Source organism: Opisthocomus hoazin, chromosome 15 (assembly GCF_030867145.1).
Source record: "Opisthocomus hoazin isolate bOpiHoa1 chromosome 15, bOpiHoa1.hap1, whole genome shotgun sequence".
NCBI lineage: Eukaryota > Metazoa > Chordata > Aves > Opisthocomiformes > Opisthocomidae > Opisthocomus > Opisthocomus hoazin.
The window spans coordinates 19,855,820-19,873,254 of record NC_134428.1 but is presented as its reverse complement, the minus strand read 5'-3'; the positions used below and the strand labels follow the sequence as shown (position 1 = coordinate 19,873,254).

The following is a 17,435-nucleotide window of genomic DNA, read 5'->3' as shown; positions in this document are numbered from 1 at the left end:
AAACTTTCTAGAATACAGGAACTGGGCAACTTGCTTTGGGACTGAGGCCTTTTCTCTAAAGCAGAAATTAAATTCTTTTCTGTTTGTTGCACAAAGTGTTGTGGTTTAACCCGGCAGCGGGTGGGCAGCTTGGCACCAGACAGCCGCTCGCTCACCCCTTCCCTTCCTCCCCAGCGGGATGCGGAGGAGGAATGGACAAAAGGTAAAACTCATGGGCTGGAATAAAGACAGTTTCATAAGATGACAATGCTACTAATGATAATGCAAAACAAGCTGTACACCATACAGTTTTTCTCACCGCCTGAAGACCAATTGTGTAGCCAGTCCCAGAGCAGAAATTGCAGAACCCCCAGGTTTCCTGGAGCTCACGAATTCTGCCGAACTCACAAATTTCGCAGAACTTGCCAAACTCATGGAAAAACACTGAACTCATGGAAAATTTTGAACTCATGGAAATGAGAGGATTCCTGCCCCCCGGCCAACCCCCGTTCTTAAACTGAGCATGATGCCTATGGTAAGGAGTGTTTGCACTGGCCAGCTTGGCTGTCTGCCTGACTGTGCTCCTCTCAGCTCCTGCACACCTGCTCGTTAGCTGAACATGGGCAACTGAAAAAAGTCCTTAACTTCTTAGCAACAATTAAAACCATCAGTGTTATCAACATTCTTCTCATACTAAATCCAAAACACAGCAGCTACTGGGAGGAGAATTAACTCTATCCCAGCGGAAACCAAGACAGGAAGCCACCAGATACCCAGAAGGGACATCAACTCGCTAGCGCTGCTCACCGACGGGAGAGGCTGCGGACGCAGTCACATGTGACAGGGAATTTGCTGCAGGGTTGGAGAGCACATCCCAGCGTGCTCTGTGTGCGACTGCTGTGCTTGCCGGTGAATAACACGATGCTTCTGGAACGTGGCAAACGATGCTTTGGGGGAGAGATTTATCCACCTGATGAATGTAGCCTGGAATACCACAGTGCAAGGTTTTGAAGGCTCACTCTCCTGCTGATTCCTGCGGGAGCAGGGCTCGAGTGGTGTGCTGGTCCCGAGGCCCCTTGCTATGCAAAGCTACAGTAGGATATTTCCAGAAAGGGTGATTATCACAGCCTCAATTTTAACCCCACCTGCCCATTGTTGACTCCAGGGGCAGATGCAGGGAAGGAGACCTCAGTTTCTGCTTTCTAGTCCTCTCTGCCCAAGAGTGGCTGATTTGGAAGGCCTTGGCCTCCAAGTAATTATGCACAGGCCAAGGAATGACTTCATTTCCCAACTACAAATCCATGGGTGGTTCGGTCTCAGGGCACTCTGTTGAAGGGCTTTTCTGTCTGTAAGTTCTCTTGTGACTTGTGACATGACCCTGCCCTGACTGGGGAGGTTTGATTTTTTTCAAGAGATCATTTACTCCTAGATAAAGATTAATTTTCATTTTAATTTTTAACTTAAATCTCTTAGATGATAATGTTTTTGCAGGCCATCTAAGCTGCTGTTATCTTTGCCCAGCTTTGCCTCTTTCGCGAGTTGCTTCACGCTGCGGGTAATGAGTAACCTTTCCTCGCGCTGGGCAGGCTGGGTGTGTGCGAGAGGTAGGCTCATTGCTTCCTTGCTCACTTCTCTTTGGGAATCATAAAGACATTTTTAGTGTCAGAGTGACGTCTCTCCACCTTTTGCTTTTGGTAATTCCTATGGTGTGAGATGATGCCGTTCTTACACCGTGTCCCGCTTACCTCCTTTCTGCAGGGAGCCCAAAAGACCTCCCAGAAATGACTAAAGTGAAAGGGTAGGAGCTGAGTCAGCCCTGGGGCTCCAGGCACAAGGGCTGCATTCACAACCCAGCCCTGACACACGCTGCGGGGCCGTCCCGGGGCCCAGCCCTGCGCTGTGCTCCCCAAAGCCACATAGACAAGTCATTGTCCAAGCAAGGATGCAAGCGCGTGTGTCCAGACTCCCAGTCTCCTGCTCTTACCACAGATGCTGTTGTTTGTGACACAAGTGGGTTTGGGATGGATGGACGGTTCCTGGGCGGTGCATGGTTTGAGAGAGAGCTTGGTATGAGCTGAGATCACGTCCTCTCCAGTCTGACTGTGACCTGCCTGAGATGGATGGGAGAGTCCAGGCTTGAATGCAATGCGTGTTGTGTCCAGCGTAAGTGAACCTTCCTGAGCCTTGGAACAGTCCCAAAGCATCCTCAGAGCTGATACCATCTCATAACACAGTATGAAGCAGTACAAAATCCTTGTGACCTAAAAGGGCTCAAAAAACGATGTCAAATGCTCTTTTCCTACCTACAGGACTGTTGCATCGTTTGTGAGATCAGCGTAATTTTACAAAGGTGATGTGTGTTTCCGCTAATGTCTCTGACAGGTCTCGCTCTGTTAGATGCTGCCAGAAACCGGTGGGAACAGCAGAGCAGGTCTTTTATAAAGCCTCCCACGTTCATATTGATTCAATAATCCAGCTCTCCAAGACATGATTTTTATATCCCTTTTGTTGTGTATAGAGTGAAAGTGGTACCAGTTAACGCTGGATGGGAAGAAGGAAGAAATGCCCCTCACTAAAAGTCCCACTCGTGAAAGAGGGAGGCATGACGCTGAAGTATGACTTTCGAGTTTGCAGCAGTGAATTAGTTTTTTGTTGGCCTCTGATGGGGAAAAAAACAAGAGGAGGTCAACAACTCTGCATGTTATTGAGCTTTCTAGAATGCAGCCCGCAGTCAGGGAGAGAATGGTGAAAGTGCCTTTTGAGGTGTTTCGCGCTGGGCAGGCAAATCATTCAAGCCAGGCTATAGGGCTACCCTGATGTAAGGAGGAGTAGCTTTCTGTCTGCACACTGTATAGATCTTTAGGACAGCCCAGATTCAAAGTGTCAATAAATAGGAAGAGCGCAGAGATAAGCAACAGAGCTCCGAATCTGCAGAGGCAACAAATGGGTCCTGGTTTTTTCACATGTGAAGATTGCTCCATTCTGTTTCCCTTCACTGGGAGAAAATGCTTCACTGCAAGAACACAAGAAGGTGGAAGAGGAGGGAGATGCTGCCCACCAGTTGTCCACCCAGCTTCACTCATGGCCTGGAGCAAGTCTCGTCACCTGCAAGACCTGCTTCTGCTTCACCGTACCATGGGATGAGCAGTGCTTGTCTACCCTGAAGGACTATCTTGGCATCAGCGTTTGTAAGGTGAAGATCTAAATGGCAGAAAGTAAAGAGTTGTCTGTGTTCAGAGAAGAGGTTAGATGAAGAGGATGGAAGAGAGGGGTGAAGAGGAAGTCTTAAGAGAAATTTCATTATCAATGCCTAATAATAAAGCAGATATGGGACTCCCAGGTGCTGGGAAATTAGTGCAGGCGGAAGGATCTGAGCTAGGCTTTGGAAATGAAGCAAACCTGCCCTGCTGCACATGGCAGGGAGCCTGCAAGCCTGCACCTCCATGAGTTGTGCTTGGACTTTGCCTTTTGCAGGCATAAATTCCAATTTTTGTGGAGAGCTGGGGGTGGAGGGAAAGATTGTGCAAAGTGCCGCAGAACCCCTGACATTATTTACCCTGAATACATATAACGCGAGAACATAAGCATTCTCATACAGGTGTCTCAGCGGCTTTCCAGAAAAGCAAGCTCCACCGGAACATGGCTGTCTTCATACCCCTCTTCATCTGTGGGGTGTGTGCATTGCTTTTGTCAGCGGCATTCTATGTTTTCAAAGTTTTTAAGGAATCAGCTTTAAATTTGCCTCCCGGTCCGTTTCCTCTTCCAATCATTGGCAACCTGCATTTGCTGGACATCAGAAGGCAAGACAAGTCGCTAATGAAGGTAACAAGCGTCCTTTGTTTCTAGGGCGTTGAATGTCAGCATGTACCTATTTAAAATTCTCCTTTGGTGACAGTTCTGAGGTGATTTTTGCTGCCAAATGTGTTTTTAAAAAACTGTGTTATTTTAAAGGTTTCAGAATGACCAAAGAAATTGTTAAATCCCAGCTCTGCAGAGGGTGATGTTAAATATGAGCAGTGCTTACATGAGAACTACTCACACATTGAAAACTATGAGTATCTGCATCAGATCAGACCGATGGACCTAAATTTTAGCATCTTCCTTGTGTTGTGAAATACTTCAAAATATTTGAGTGTTCACGTAGACAAACTGAAAGACGGATGCTTAATGTTGGTTGCTAAAATAGCTTGTATTTCTTATTTGTGTTGCCAGTTTTTCAGGAGAATGGGAGTTAACATACCACAGCCTGAAGAAGAAGAAGAGCTGTAGGAGAAATCTTTTGAAACAGTGAATGACTTGGGCTTACACAGGACAAGATTCTCTGTAGGAGTCACAGTTGCCTTGGATCAGTCTTCCAGAAAAAAAGTGCAAAATGTCAATGTATTTAGTTTCTCAGGGCCAAAATGTGGCTCACCGGGCATTGCCCATCTCAGGACATGGGGTTTGAATATCCTGCACCTTACACCAAGCCTTTTAACCTCAGGTTGCCAGCAGCCCTCTGACCTCCTTAGCACTATGTAGGGAAGAGGAACTGGCTTTCCGAGTCTTGTTCCCATCGGCGTGCCACGTGAGGGGCCTCCAAGATGCCTGTGGAGGTGCGTCTTCATCTTACACCAGCCAGCTCACAGTGGGTTCAACACCCAGAGCCTGGGAGGTGGGAAACAGTTTGGACTGTGGTTCCTGTTTCTGGCAAGACCAGAAATCCTTCTGCAGAGGAGGGTAGGGAAGAAGGTGTTTTAGGGTGGCACATGGACGTGCTGGGAAGAATAAGCAAAGCAGAGCCTGGAAAGCAGGTGAGCTGAGGACCCAGGAGCAAGGTAATAGCATCTTAGTGACACACAGACTCAGGGGAAGATACTTGGCACGTTGGCCAAACCGATGATACCCCATTGAACTACAGTATCAAGAAGCCAACTGGGAAAGGGGTCTACTCGTGAAACCAACAGGGAAAGGGGTATGTGGTTGCAGCCTGGGGGACCCTCTCACTGTCCACTGCCCTTTGCAGACTGTGTCTGCTCTGCCCTGCCTGCAAAGGGCAGCGGACGGCGAGAGAGTCCCCCAGGCTGCAGCTACAGGTGGGGTGAGATTTTATATTGGGCTTGTGGAACTGCAGTAGTGATCTGAAAGCTGACTTGCCAGAAGACTTTTAAGGTATTGACAAACAAATGACATGGAGTAGAAAATCCTCCCTGAAAGAAGAATCCCAAAAGGATTTCCCCGTGAAAGTTGCAGAGTAGATGATGCAGCAACCAGAACATTATTTTGAACAAATAATTGAAATCAGTGTCCTGTGAACTATTTTTTTTTACATAAATTCAACAAGACTACCACTGAATAGACTCTGCCTGGGCTACCTGTTTGCTTTGGTACAGCAGGAAGGGTTGCTAAGCTTTACACTGCCAGAACTGGTCTACTTTTATGGGACACCAGGCTTGATCTCACGATAGCTTTATGCAATTTCAGCTCTGTTGCTCTCAGTCAAGTCTTAATTTCTTGTAAGGCCTGACAGGACCGTGGTTGAGAGCCTCCAGAGAGCTCCTGCTACCCACTATCTCAGACCTCGTTATAAAGTCCTGCTGTGCATTGGCTTGAAAATTATGGTGCAGCAGAAATAAAAAGCAGAGTGTGGTATTGTGGTCATTTTCTAAGGCGAGTTGAAAGAGCAGTGGTTTCTTATGCCTTCATATGTCCATTCTTGGTGAATTATATTGTATACCTCTTTGCATTAATTGCAACAAAGCTCTTATTTAACTTTTTATAATAAATGAGAACAGCTCTGATCTTTGATCCTCTTGTGGTGGACAGTATGGTTACAGGCTGCCCGATCAGCAGTTGCTCCATAGCTGTCTGGCAGATCTTGGTGATGCTTTTATGCTGCTGTTGGTGCCCAAAATGTCATTACCTTCTGCCTCTGCACCAAAACTGAGCCCAGCCAGCTCAGAAAAACAGTGGGTTTATGGAAGCTGTTGGGTTGAACAGACCAGTGTTTATTTGTTGTGATTCCTCTTTCGTTTAAGTGTCTGAGGGCTTTATCTCTGGCATCCCTCCAACCCTTCTGGCCACAGAAGAAGGAGGGAAAGCAACTCTTCATCCACCCCAGCAGGACATACCACTCCCGCTGATGACCTCCGTGCTCTGATTTTTCTCTCCTAGATTTCAGAGAAATATGGCCCTGTGTTCACCATCCATTTCGGGTTTCAGAAGGTGGTGGTGCTGACAGGCTACGAGGCAGTCAAGGATGCCCTGCTGAACATGGTGGATGTGTTTGCCGACAGACCAGCCATACCCATATTCCACCACATCCAACATGGCAATGGTACTGGCAGGTTGAAAAGATAAGGACGTGCTTGCTATGCTGTTTCTCAAATGTGTTTCTCATTTGCAACAGTCTTTAAGAGTCTTGAGTGGCATCCTTATCGTCGAGGCTATATTTTATGGGGCTTGGGGGAAGTTGTTTGTTCTCTTAAGAAAAATTCTTCTGGGGATCTTCTTGTTTGCTTTGTCGATATTTTGCTTTTAGTGACTCTTGAGTCACATTTGCAGGGGTTTTTTTTTGCAGTGCAGAGGGAAGGAAATTATTTTTCACAACGTGAATACTGAGATCCTTACGCAATCTCTTTTTACAGTTACTGGGAGTTCAGACAAAGCGAGATCACGCATGACTCATGATAAAGACTGCAAGAACTGGCAAGAGTGCAATAGCATGGGCTGTTTGTACCTCAAACAATTACTTCTGTAAACATGTTTTTGGCAGATTGCTGAATTGCATGTTAAAAAGTCATACATTGCCCAAGACTAGACAATGAAAAACAATGAAGGGAATAATCCAGGCCTGAAAAGAAAAGATTTGATGACCTAATATGTATATAATGCATATAGTGTGTGGGGGGTTTTTTTCATCTTGTTGTTAAGAGTGAGGCCCAGTGCGAGGAAGGGTACACTGCGCTGCTTTCCCACCCGCCGTATGAAGATGCAGACTGTATTCAGCCCTGGAAGCCCTCCTGGGAAGGCAGGACTTCTGAATTGTACCCAAACACCTCCATGCCCTCTTGGCTGCACACTTTTCTTGGCCAATGGGTTAGCTGGCTGGGGGGTATTCCCCAGCTGCAGGCAAAGGTGTCTCCCTGCCACCCCTCCTCGTCCCCCTGCACAGTATACAGTTCATCCTCTAAAATGCAAGTCGTTCAGTGAAATTGTTTGTCCTGTTCATGACAGTGACGGAGCGGTGTCATCTGCTCCTAGCCTTGCTCTCTGGAACAGCTTGGTCATTTTTCTAAGGGAAAACAAGTCAGCCTGAGACAAATACCACGCATAGAGCTTTTTACTGTGCGTGGCTGTAAAGAGACAAAGCTATAAACAAGCCAAACCCAGAGTTTTGGTGTGAACAACACCCGACTGTTTAAAATATTTCCTCCTGCCCTCCTGAACCTACCTGGGGTGATACTTTCCCAAGCCAGCCCCCCACAGAGCCCCCCAGTCCTCTCCCAAGCAGGCTCCTCCAGGTTGCAAAATACCTTCACTCCCCAGCTGTGCTTTCGGTGTTTCTGAGAAAATTCCGTACTGCCTCGGAAAACAGGGCATGCAATCCCTCCGTAGGTGTATTCTTTTCTTCTCAAGAGCTCTGGAAGGTGACACGGCGGTTCACCATAGCCACCATGCGGGATCTCGGCATGGGGAAGCGTCTTGGAGAAGAAAGGATGCTTGAGGAGCTTCAGTTCCTCGTAGAGTTGATCAAATCCTTCAAAGGTGAGCTGGAGATGGCATTGGGTGTTTCATGCTACTTTACAAAGCCACTGTGAAGACCTCTGAGTTGCTCTAGAAGTGACCAATATAGTTATGATTTTGTTCATTTCTAGGTGCACCTTTCCAATTACAACTTTTGAATATGGCTCCCACCAATATCACCTTTGCTATTCTCTTTGGGAGAAGGTTTGATTATGAAGACCCAACATTTCTCACTCTGTTAAGACTCATAGATGAGGTTATGCACCTTCTTGGCTCTCCATTCGTGCATGTAAGTTACCTTCTGTGCTAAGATCTCATCAGAGTTGGTAGGTCAACCTGTTTTACTATTGCTGGATGGTTTTGGAGAATCTTTAGGTTATTGAAACATGAGATTCATAGAATCATAGAGTGGTTTGCATTGGAAAGGACCTTTAAAGATCATCTAATCCAACCCCCCTGCCATGGGCAGTGACAGAATTCTTTGTTTTGGGTTCTTCCTCATTCATTAAATCCTCCTGTGAAGGAGCTCCAACATCATGTGGTGGCACTGGGCTGAGATGCTGATGTGACCATGCCAGCAGAAGGGATGTGCTTGATTCTTCTACAGCCAGGAAGGGCAATAACCAAGGCTTCCAGCACTGTGGGACTTGCGGTGGGCAGAAGCATCCAGGAGCATCAGTGGAAATCCACAGAAGTGCAATAGATGCTGACCTTTATGTTACTACTTTTAGTCACTTTATGCAGCAAACTTCATGGTTCATTGCAAATTGTAGTCTCCCATGAGGAAGCAGACCCTGATATAGGACTGGGATCTGGGCAACCTTCTGTCTTTGGTGTTTCACAGTAATTGCAAGAAAATGTTCCTGGACGGTCTTGAAAATGTTCATAGCACTTCTGTCAAAGAGTTCAGAAAGGTTCTGCTTACCTGTTTTTTGATGTTTTTTTTTGTTTGGTCAGTATTTTTCCAGCAGTACCCAGAATAAAGTACAAAATACCAGCATGTTCTACTCCCTAGTATTTTCAGTCCCAACAAGGCTCAGGTGGAAGAGACAGAAGGGAATCAGGTCCCTCTTGGAAGGCATGGCCAGAGTTTCTTTCTTTAAAAACACACCAGTGATTAAACTATTGAAATACTGACTTTATTTGTGGATGTACAAAGAGAAATAGTCAGGCCCATTCCAGTTATTTCCTGCAGGATGCTGTGTGAACATCCCAAAAGTAACCACTTGTCTTAGGGACAACTGAATGTGTATTTGGGGGGTTACTGGGTTTTGGTCTCTTGCTACAGTTGAAGAAACTAGTGAAGTTACAGAGTAGTAGCACAAAGTACAGAGCTGCAGACATTATATATGGTCCTCTCATTCCTTCTCGCATGGCATTAAATCAATACCTGCTCAACGGAGATGCGCAAAAAGAGTATTCCAACTAAGAGGCTCTCATCTGAACCAGGAGCCCTTGTTAAACTTAATCCTCCATCACAAGCAATGGAGTATTAGTTACTTCAGGTAATATTAAAAAAATAATCCAAAAACTGTTAAAAAAATAAGACACTGGTGAATTTATTACCTGAATGAGAGCTATTTACAATAGTTACAATTTACAATAGTACAACTTCGCTTATCTTTTAATCTCTTTAGTTTTTGTAGAAAACAGCAAAAAGTATAACCAGTTAGCAAGAGCAAGAGATTTGTGAATCTTCTTCTGCAGCCAGTTTATTTGTAACATTGAGAAATGGTGTAAGTAACCCCCCCTGCACATACAATGCAACTGTTTATTGTGCTGTGAAATTTAATGATGCTGAGAACGGAGTGTAATTGATTTATAATTCATGTGAAAGTTAAAATTGATGATCTAACAACTTTAAAACAGAAGTATTTTGGCTTGCTAAACATTTGGGGTTTTCTTTGCGTAATGTGTAATGCTTTATTTTTTTGCTTTATTACCTCTTTAAAAATGTAATTTCATTGTTTCATGAGTTTACTGTCACTTTCCCTTAATTGTATTTTTTTTAATTCGAGTTTATAGGCTGTGTCTAGACAAGTCTGATAGGCTCCATTCATTTCTATAGAGAACTTTTAATAAGAGGAAGTATTTTTATACATTAAAATTTTTTAGTTACCAAAAAAGAGAGACTCCAATCACATGTCATTTGGTTCCTCACATAAATTATTTCTCCATTATGATGCTTGAGTTTTATAAGGTAATGGGTGAAATTTTTTTTTTTCTGTGCTTTTTTTTCCTTTTTCTCTTTTTAGTTATTTAATTACTACCCATTCCTTGGATTTCTCCTCAAACCTCACAAGACGATACTGAAAAAAGTAGAAGAGGTGTGTGTGATCTTAAAGAAGTACATCAAGAAAAGCAAAGAAAGCATTAAAGAAAATAACCTGACGAGCTACATTGATGCATTGGTATTCAAACAAGAGGTATTTTAACAATATGATGATTCCTAGTGCGGTATCTTATACAGAGATGCTCCGTGTTGCTTGTCTAATGAACATGCTCTAGTATAGTCTGTAGGAAAATATTTAAATTTTGGGTAAACATCCTCCTATTTTAATATGTTAAATACTGCATACTGAAGGAAAAGCAAGAAATAATTAACTAGATTGTATTGTGTGAATGTCCAAAATGCGTCCTCAGGTGTCAGCTACCGTCCCTTCCTTGCTGCAGAACGAGAGAGAGGTAATGTCATTTTTCCAACGCACTCCAGGCAGACACATCCCACCCTACAGGCATGGGAAGAGGCGACAGGTTCCCAGTTGCAGAGATGCAGAAGTTCCTATTGCCTTTGTGCAAACACTTCACTGGCTCCCACGTAGTAGATTTACCAACAGGAGTGACAGTGTGGGAGTATAGCAAGGAAGGATCAGTCTGTATTTGCCCTTTTTCTCCAAGCGTTTGCATCTGCGTACTTGAGACAAGTGGTGGGCAGGACGAGTACTTGGGCTTGATGCCTTGTCCACGGCCTTAGCTGTTGCATGCAGGAACAGGCAAGGGACAGCAGAGTTGATATGCCAGTGGTGTCCTGGGCCTTCACAGCTTTCCTGTGGCTCCTAGGAGGGCCTGGCACACTCCTAGACAAATTCCAGCTCCCTGACTTGAGAGTCATGCACCTCTCATCAATTTTCCACCTTCTCAGGATCCTCGGGCAGGGGACAGAAGTCCTGAGTCGATCAGATAACCACTGCCCAGAGCAGATAAATGCTATGTGATATTGGAAAATCAATGAATTTGCCCAATTAGTTCATTTTTGGGGGCAAAATCTCAAATGTGAAAGTATCTCTGCTGAAAACGGAAGCATTTCTGTACTGAAATGTCAATGAAGTGCATCTTGGCACTTGTAATTCACATGCATCACACTGTAATGTCTCTGAAGATCGGATTACCCATCCTAGTTCTCTCTTTCTATGCTAACAGCAGTGATTTTTTTTCTTTTTATTTTCCTAAAGGAGCAAAAGAAAAGCAATACACTTTTTGATGACGCGAATGTATTGGCCTCTGCGCTTGACCTGCTCATGGCTGGCTCTGAGACAACATCCACGACATTGCAATGGGCCATCCTGCTGATGATGAAGTACCCCGAGATTCAAAGTAAGGCACCCTTATGGTTTTGCTTTTCTGATATAGGGTGCAGTGACTTCATGAGTGCTTCTTGCCTGTAAAAGCTTCATAGCCTCTCATGCATCCACAATCTGAGCATCTGGAACCTATCCACCTCTGTCCAAGTGTTGTGTGCTGCCATTCAGGACTAAAGGATCTGAGGGGCTGTTCTCTCCCTGCTCCCAGGGGCTGGGAACCTCCTGCCTGGGGTGGTCCAACCAGCAGCCATCACGAGCTGGGATTTGGAGGTTCTTTACCACTGAGGGAAACGCACTTTGTGCCTTTCTTTTGCCCCCCAGAAAAGGTGCAGGCGGAGATTGAGCAAGTTCTTGTCCCTGGCTGTTTGCCTACGTGTAATGACCGGAAAAACATGCCATATACCAACGCGGTGATCCACGAGGTGCAGAGATTTGTCACCCTCCTGCCACACGTTCCACGGTGCACCTCTGTTGCCACCCACTTTAAAGGTTACTTCATCCCCAAGGTACTTGCTACTTTCCAGATGAAGAGAGGGGTGCAGCACACCAGTGACCCACTGGGAAAAGTGTCACAAGGAGTGGGGGAGCTTGAAGCACAGGGCTTTTGGTGGGGGAGAGCCAGTTCCCTATCCCCCATCTCCTCCAAATCCAGACCGATGGCAGTGTGACTTCAGGGTTACGCACACAACTTCACATTTTCTGTAACTCAGTCTTGGTAATCTGGAGTCTGTTCCTTATTCTCTTGCCTCTCCGTTGCCACTCATGCCCTGCAGAGCAGTTCTGCCTCTGGAGGACCATGACATTGTCTTGTTGCCTGCTTGAGGCAAGCAGAGATCAGCTGGCCAGGAAAGAAGCCTGGCCCACATCTTTCTTCTGCTTCATAACTCAGGAGCAGCCAACAAGCATTGTTGTTTAATCACATATTAGTCAGTAATTCCAGTGAACTGGGTATCCACACTAACTAAGGATCATATGATCATGTACGAGCCCAGAAGTTAGTTCTTCAGAGGTAGAAGTTTGCTTCCAGACACAGCCCAAAGGGAGGAACAGTTACATGCCTGAATGGGCAAAGCCAGAAGTTTGCTACATCCACACGTGCTAAAGCAGAGCATGGTTGTGCTGCAGGGAGCAACAGTGATTCCTCTGCTCACCTCTGTGCTGCTGGATAAAGCGCAATGGGAGACGCCAGATGAGTTCAACCCCAACCATTTCCTTGACGCTGATGGAAACTTCGTAAAGAAGAAAGCATTCCTGCCCTTCTCCACAGGTAACAGAAGTGTTTGATCCTGCACAGGGCACCAAGTTCCCAGTGCCCCTCGGAAGTTGTTAGCCAAGTGGCAGGATCCAAGCCTCTGTTGGGAACAGTGCAGATCAGTGGTGGGGATGGCTTATAAATACCCGCCCTGGGTTTTGATGACTTGCAAACAGCCTCTCAGCCCACACTGGGAGGCACACCAGGTACTGGTGTCTAAAGACACCACTGGGACCTACAGAAGGCTCAATGCCTTCAAGCAAGGGTTCAACCTTCCCTCTGTCTTGGGAAGGCTGGTTTCTGAGGTGTCCCTGATCAATTCCTTGCAGGCTTAGAATGAAACAGCCGTGTTCGAATGCCTGTAGGAGACCAACGGTGATGGCTGCTGAATATCGTGCCATGCTATTTCGCATTTCTGAGGCCTGTACTGTCCCTCATGCTATTGCTACCAAGTAGTAGGGAAGAGATGTCAGGCTGAGCCACCACTTACCCAGTCACTCCACCAACAGCCATGCTTTTGGCATTGCAGGGCGGAGAAACTGCCTTGGAGAAAGTCTTGCCACGATGGAGCTCTTCATCTTCTTCACAGGCTTGATGCAGAAATTTACTTTTAAGCCTCCACCTGGGGTCAAAGAATCTGAGCTGGACACAATGGCAGAGTCTGGGTTCACCATGAGACCCCATCCACAGTGTGCTTGTGCTGAGCTACGTCAATAAGCCCAAGGCTCTGAACTGAGAAAAATCCATGTAATTGTTTTGTGTAGAGCCTAGCAGATGCACTATGGAGAAATGAGATTCCTGTGCAGTAGCTACAAGTAGTGTCTCTTACTCAAAGCCTTGCAAGTACTGGCTACACGCTTAAAATACCTGTTGAACAAACATTTTTCTGAGAAGCAGGGGAGGGCTGGTGGGTAAGGTTACCTGGAAAATTGTAGCCAGATACATGACTGGAAATAACAGGACAGTCACCACTTTACACATCAAATACACAACATAAGAAAGTTATCCTAGTTCTGAGCTTCTGGAAAAGGATGTTTCTCAAGAGTGGGTTATTTCTTCCCTCGGAGAGCAATATTAGATACAAATGTTGTATCATCTTCTAATCCCTGCTCTTTTCCCGTTCCCCACTATACACAGGAGAAATTATTCCCAGATACCCACACTTTCTGTGTGTGATGGATACTCTTCCAACACTTTCCAGACTTGTGGTTTTGAACCCCTGATACCAAACCATGGACGTTTTAGGTTCCCCTTGCTCTGAGAGACCTCAGCATGGTTTCTTGGAACTCTTTGGCTGTTTCTGGGTACAGGCTCTGCTATGCCTGCACTGAGGTGGGACTTAACAGCTCTTCCCAGACAAGTGAAGACACCCTCCTACAGTGTCGAACAAAGGTAGCTCAGATACATAACCACAACTTCTTTTCAGAGCACCATGTTGGGACAAGCAAGCATGCAAACAAACATGGCAAAGATGTTTCTAAAATGCTCTTTCCTTAAGCAGCGCAGAAGCTGGGCAGATCCAGGCAAAGTGACAGAAAACCTGCCCGTCTCCCCTCTCTTTACTTCTCCCAGCTTTCTGTGAGATTTGTCAGGACCCTATCTTATCCCGACATTCCCACCTCTTCTCCTCTCAGGTGACTAGAGATGGAGCCTCATCACATCCCCTCATCAGTGAAGGGAACAGGACTCACAGCAGCTGGCTCCTGCCTTGGTCTGAAACGCTGAGGGAAGGAGCTGACGGGAGGGACTGCCATGGGAGGTGGGCTGAGCCATTGTCCCACAAAGTGTTTGAGCTGGTCAGCCCCCAGGAGAGATCCTGGTCCGCTGTAGGGTGGGGAGCAGAACACTCCTCCTGCTCCCTGCATACCACCCGATTCTTCCAGGTTAATGGAAAAGAAGTAGTGCGTGATGCCTTTGCTCCCAGCCCTGCTCGCAGGTGAATGCAGTTGGACTGGGGGTGCATAAAGCCTCGAGGCTTGGCTCTGTCCTCCTCACACAGCCCCAGTTTGTGGCTGGCAGGGCGTTTTACCCCAGTAAGGACCGCAGGGCTGGGCTGGCTGTGACTCAGAGGGATCGTGGTGCCATCTCGTGGCAAAATGAAAATAGAAATTATATTCTGCACAGCGGTTATTGCTCTGGCCACTGCACAGTGGGGCTGCTGATAGAAGACAGCTCTCGTTCTACAAATCTATGCAGTTGGTGCAGTCCTTGCAGCTGATCATTGCCCCTCCGAGTGCAGGAGCCCCTGGTCCCAGCATGGTGCAGCCCTAGGGATGGCAGGCTGGGCTGGGGGACGTGCTGCCCTGCCAGCTGCGTGTGGCACGAGCCACGGACAGCGTCAGAGGGATGTGTTCAGATCTTACATTAAAAATCAAGCCACCTGTCCTGCCCCGAGATGTTTGCCTTCGATTCAGATCAGTGTATTGCAAGGCACAAACATGTTTTCCAGCTAAAGGGAAGGCCCTCAAGGCCACTGAAGAATGTGGAGTTGGTATTTCCACCCGAGAGCCATTGTTTTCTGCTAAATAAATCTGTAGCTGAGTCATAGTCAATGTTCTGCCATCATTTGGCTGAACAAATAAATGGGAGGCAGGCACTTACTTTTGCAGAGATATATTCAGCTGTCTAATTCAGAGCGATCGCTTCCATCCATCTGCTAACACAAGCACAAGTAGGATGCACTTTTCAAAGGAATTGAAGAAACCTGTTTTCCTTCAATGTTTGCACCTGGTAGCTCATGGCTCTTGTTGAGTCACGGGTGTTGCGCAGTCTGCTAGATTTCAGTACATGGCCAGTGCCACCGCAGGCTGCTGTGCCTGCCAGAGAGTGCCAGTGCAGAAGGTGATGTCCAAAAAGCGCAAGCTCTGAAGGCTATGCTGTGTAGGAAGGAATCCATCTCTCACCTTCGAAGCCAAGACCCCGAGAGCCCATGGTAAGTGGTCAGGTTTGAGGTTCCACCAATGAATTCATGCAGATTTGAACCCAGCCCAGTTTTGTCCCCCAGGGCACTAGGTTGTTGCTACAGCTGCCTTTGGAGTTCGTAGTTCTTTTGGAGGGGGCTAGGGCAGGAACAGTCCTGGCCTCTCTGAAGCCAAAGGCAAAAGTCTTTCTGATTTCAGCAGGACCAAGTCTTCCTTCATTGAGTTGAATTGTGGCTTGCTCCTCAGTCGCTTTACCTGTCTCTCCCTACCTTCCCCGAAGGAGACCCTGTCCTGCTGCCACCACTCCTCACGAGCAACATTGCCACAGATGATGCTTTGGGAGGACAAGAGGTGAGCGGCTCAGGGTTCAAGGCACTAAGCTAAGGGACAGCACCAGCATCAGTGAAGCTGTGGTGGGAACCTTTCATTCAGCCTCTGCAAGCAAGAGTTGAAGATATAAAAGTGAAAAACCAAGGCTATCCCCAGGACTGACTAGTAACCCATAGCTTGAGCACAAAGGGAAAGCTCTTTGCCCTGGAGAAGCCACTCTGCAGATACGGAGGCTCCTCTGTTAAGCTGTTTTTTAGTAGGATAAGGGTATGCAGAACCTCTTGCCTGTGAGATGTAAGCGAAACTGAGTAAATACTCATTGCCACTCTGGGCTCAGGATCAACCTTCCATGGCATTTGCATTTCTGTGTAACGCAAAGCTGGGTAGCAGGCATATGAAATAAAATGAAGACGTGGGATTAAAACTTTATTTGGTTCCCATGAAGGGGGAAACAAAATGATAAAGCACATGATAAGAAAATGCATATGGAGAAGTGGCAATTGACAGGCAGATAAATGGATGAAAAATTACCTGAGCTACACAGCAACTGGAATAAGATTGCAGAATATGCTGGCAGATAAGAGTGCTACAGACAGGGAAAACAGCCAGACAAAGCTACAGAGGAAAGAAAACAACACAAACCAGGTCTCATCTAATCCCTGATCCCAATTCTCCTTGCCTGTGTGCATGCAATACAAGCGCTGTGAAATTAGACACCATTCGCAAGGAAACTGCATGGCTGGTTCCAATGGCCAGACCATCCCAAACACCAGATTGACTGCTGATACCGGCCCTCAACATTACCCAGGGAGTCTGAAGAGAGAAACAGTGTTTGCTCCTGTTTAAAAATGTCAGGAAAGACAGAAATCCATAAAACTAGAAATGGATCTAGTTTATTTTCTGGATCATTAGCCTTTTATGATTGGTTGCTGGTACAAAGCTCACGTGACCTTACGCAGTGTTGCACTTGGTGGTAATCGCACTTCCTTATCTAAACAGGCTTGCAGACTTTAGAGATCTTTTAGGATGCTGTTCCAGAGCAGAAATAATTGTATCCTCAAATCACATGAATTGATCTGTTTTTTCATGCTTAGTGTTTGACTTGGCTCCCTAGGCTGGTAGGATCTTGCTAGAAGCTATGGGTAAATAGCGAGCTTGGAAAAGTTCAGGAGGTACCTACAGATGGTTGAAGTGTGTGACCCGCAGTGTATTTCTGTGGCTTCCAACAAATGGTGGTGAGTCTTTCCTCAGGGTTCTGGGCAGATTTCTGTGATATTACGAACGTCACTGCTTTGCCATGGGAGCCTGGGTGTCACACCTACTACTCATGGGCTGCATCCCCTCACCAGGCCACCTCCGTGGTCTCTCCATTGGCTCCATGCACAGTCTGTCTTGAGAAGAAGTGTGTGTCACCCACCATCATGGTTTCCCATTGATCATATATGCATCTTCTCACAGCACAGGAGCAAAGACGGGGTCAGCAGCCTACGGGGCAGATGTAGTGGTGGAGAGCAGTGGAGCAGGAGTGGATGGAGATAGTAGGAAGGGGATGTGAAAGAGGGTGATGTGCCAGGATGGTGGGTGGCGAGTCCTAGCATAGCTAAGTTGGGTCTAAGCAGCTTCCCCACTTGTTGGGTTGCTCTTCAG

The 17,435-nt window shown here is 46.4% G+C and overlaps 1 protein-coding gene across 2 annotated transcripts; it reads left to right on the top strand.

Annotated features, from left to right (window-relative positions):
* Positions 1–3,494: 3,494 nt before the first annotated feature.
* CYP2W1 (cytochrome P450 family 2 subfamily W member 1) lies at positions 3,495–16,212 on the top strand. 2 transcript variants are annotated; one of them, XM_075436905.1, is made up of 9 exons: positions 3,495–3,801; positions 6,133–6,295; positions 7,576–7,725; positions 7,836–7,993; positions 9,960–10,130; positions 11,157–11,298; positions 11,607–11,791; positions 12,411–12,552; positions 13,067–16,212. In XM_075436905.1, the coding sequence occupies exons 1-9, from the start codon at positions 3,619–3,621 to the stop codon at positions 13,252–13,254; spliced, it is 1,482 nt and encodes a 493-aa protein (XP_075293020.1). In that variant the 5' UTR covers positions 3,495–3,618; the 3' UTR covers positions 13,255–16,212. The 2 variants fall into 2 exon arrangements, with proteins under 2 accessions (XP_075293020.1, XP_075293021.1); XM_075436906.1 differs by lacking the exon at positions 7,576–7,725.
* Positions 16,213–17,435: the final 1,223 nt, after the last annotated feature.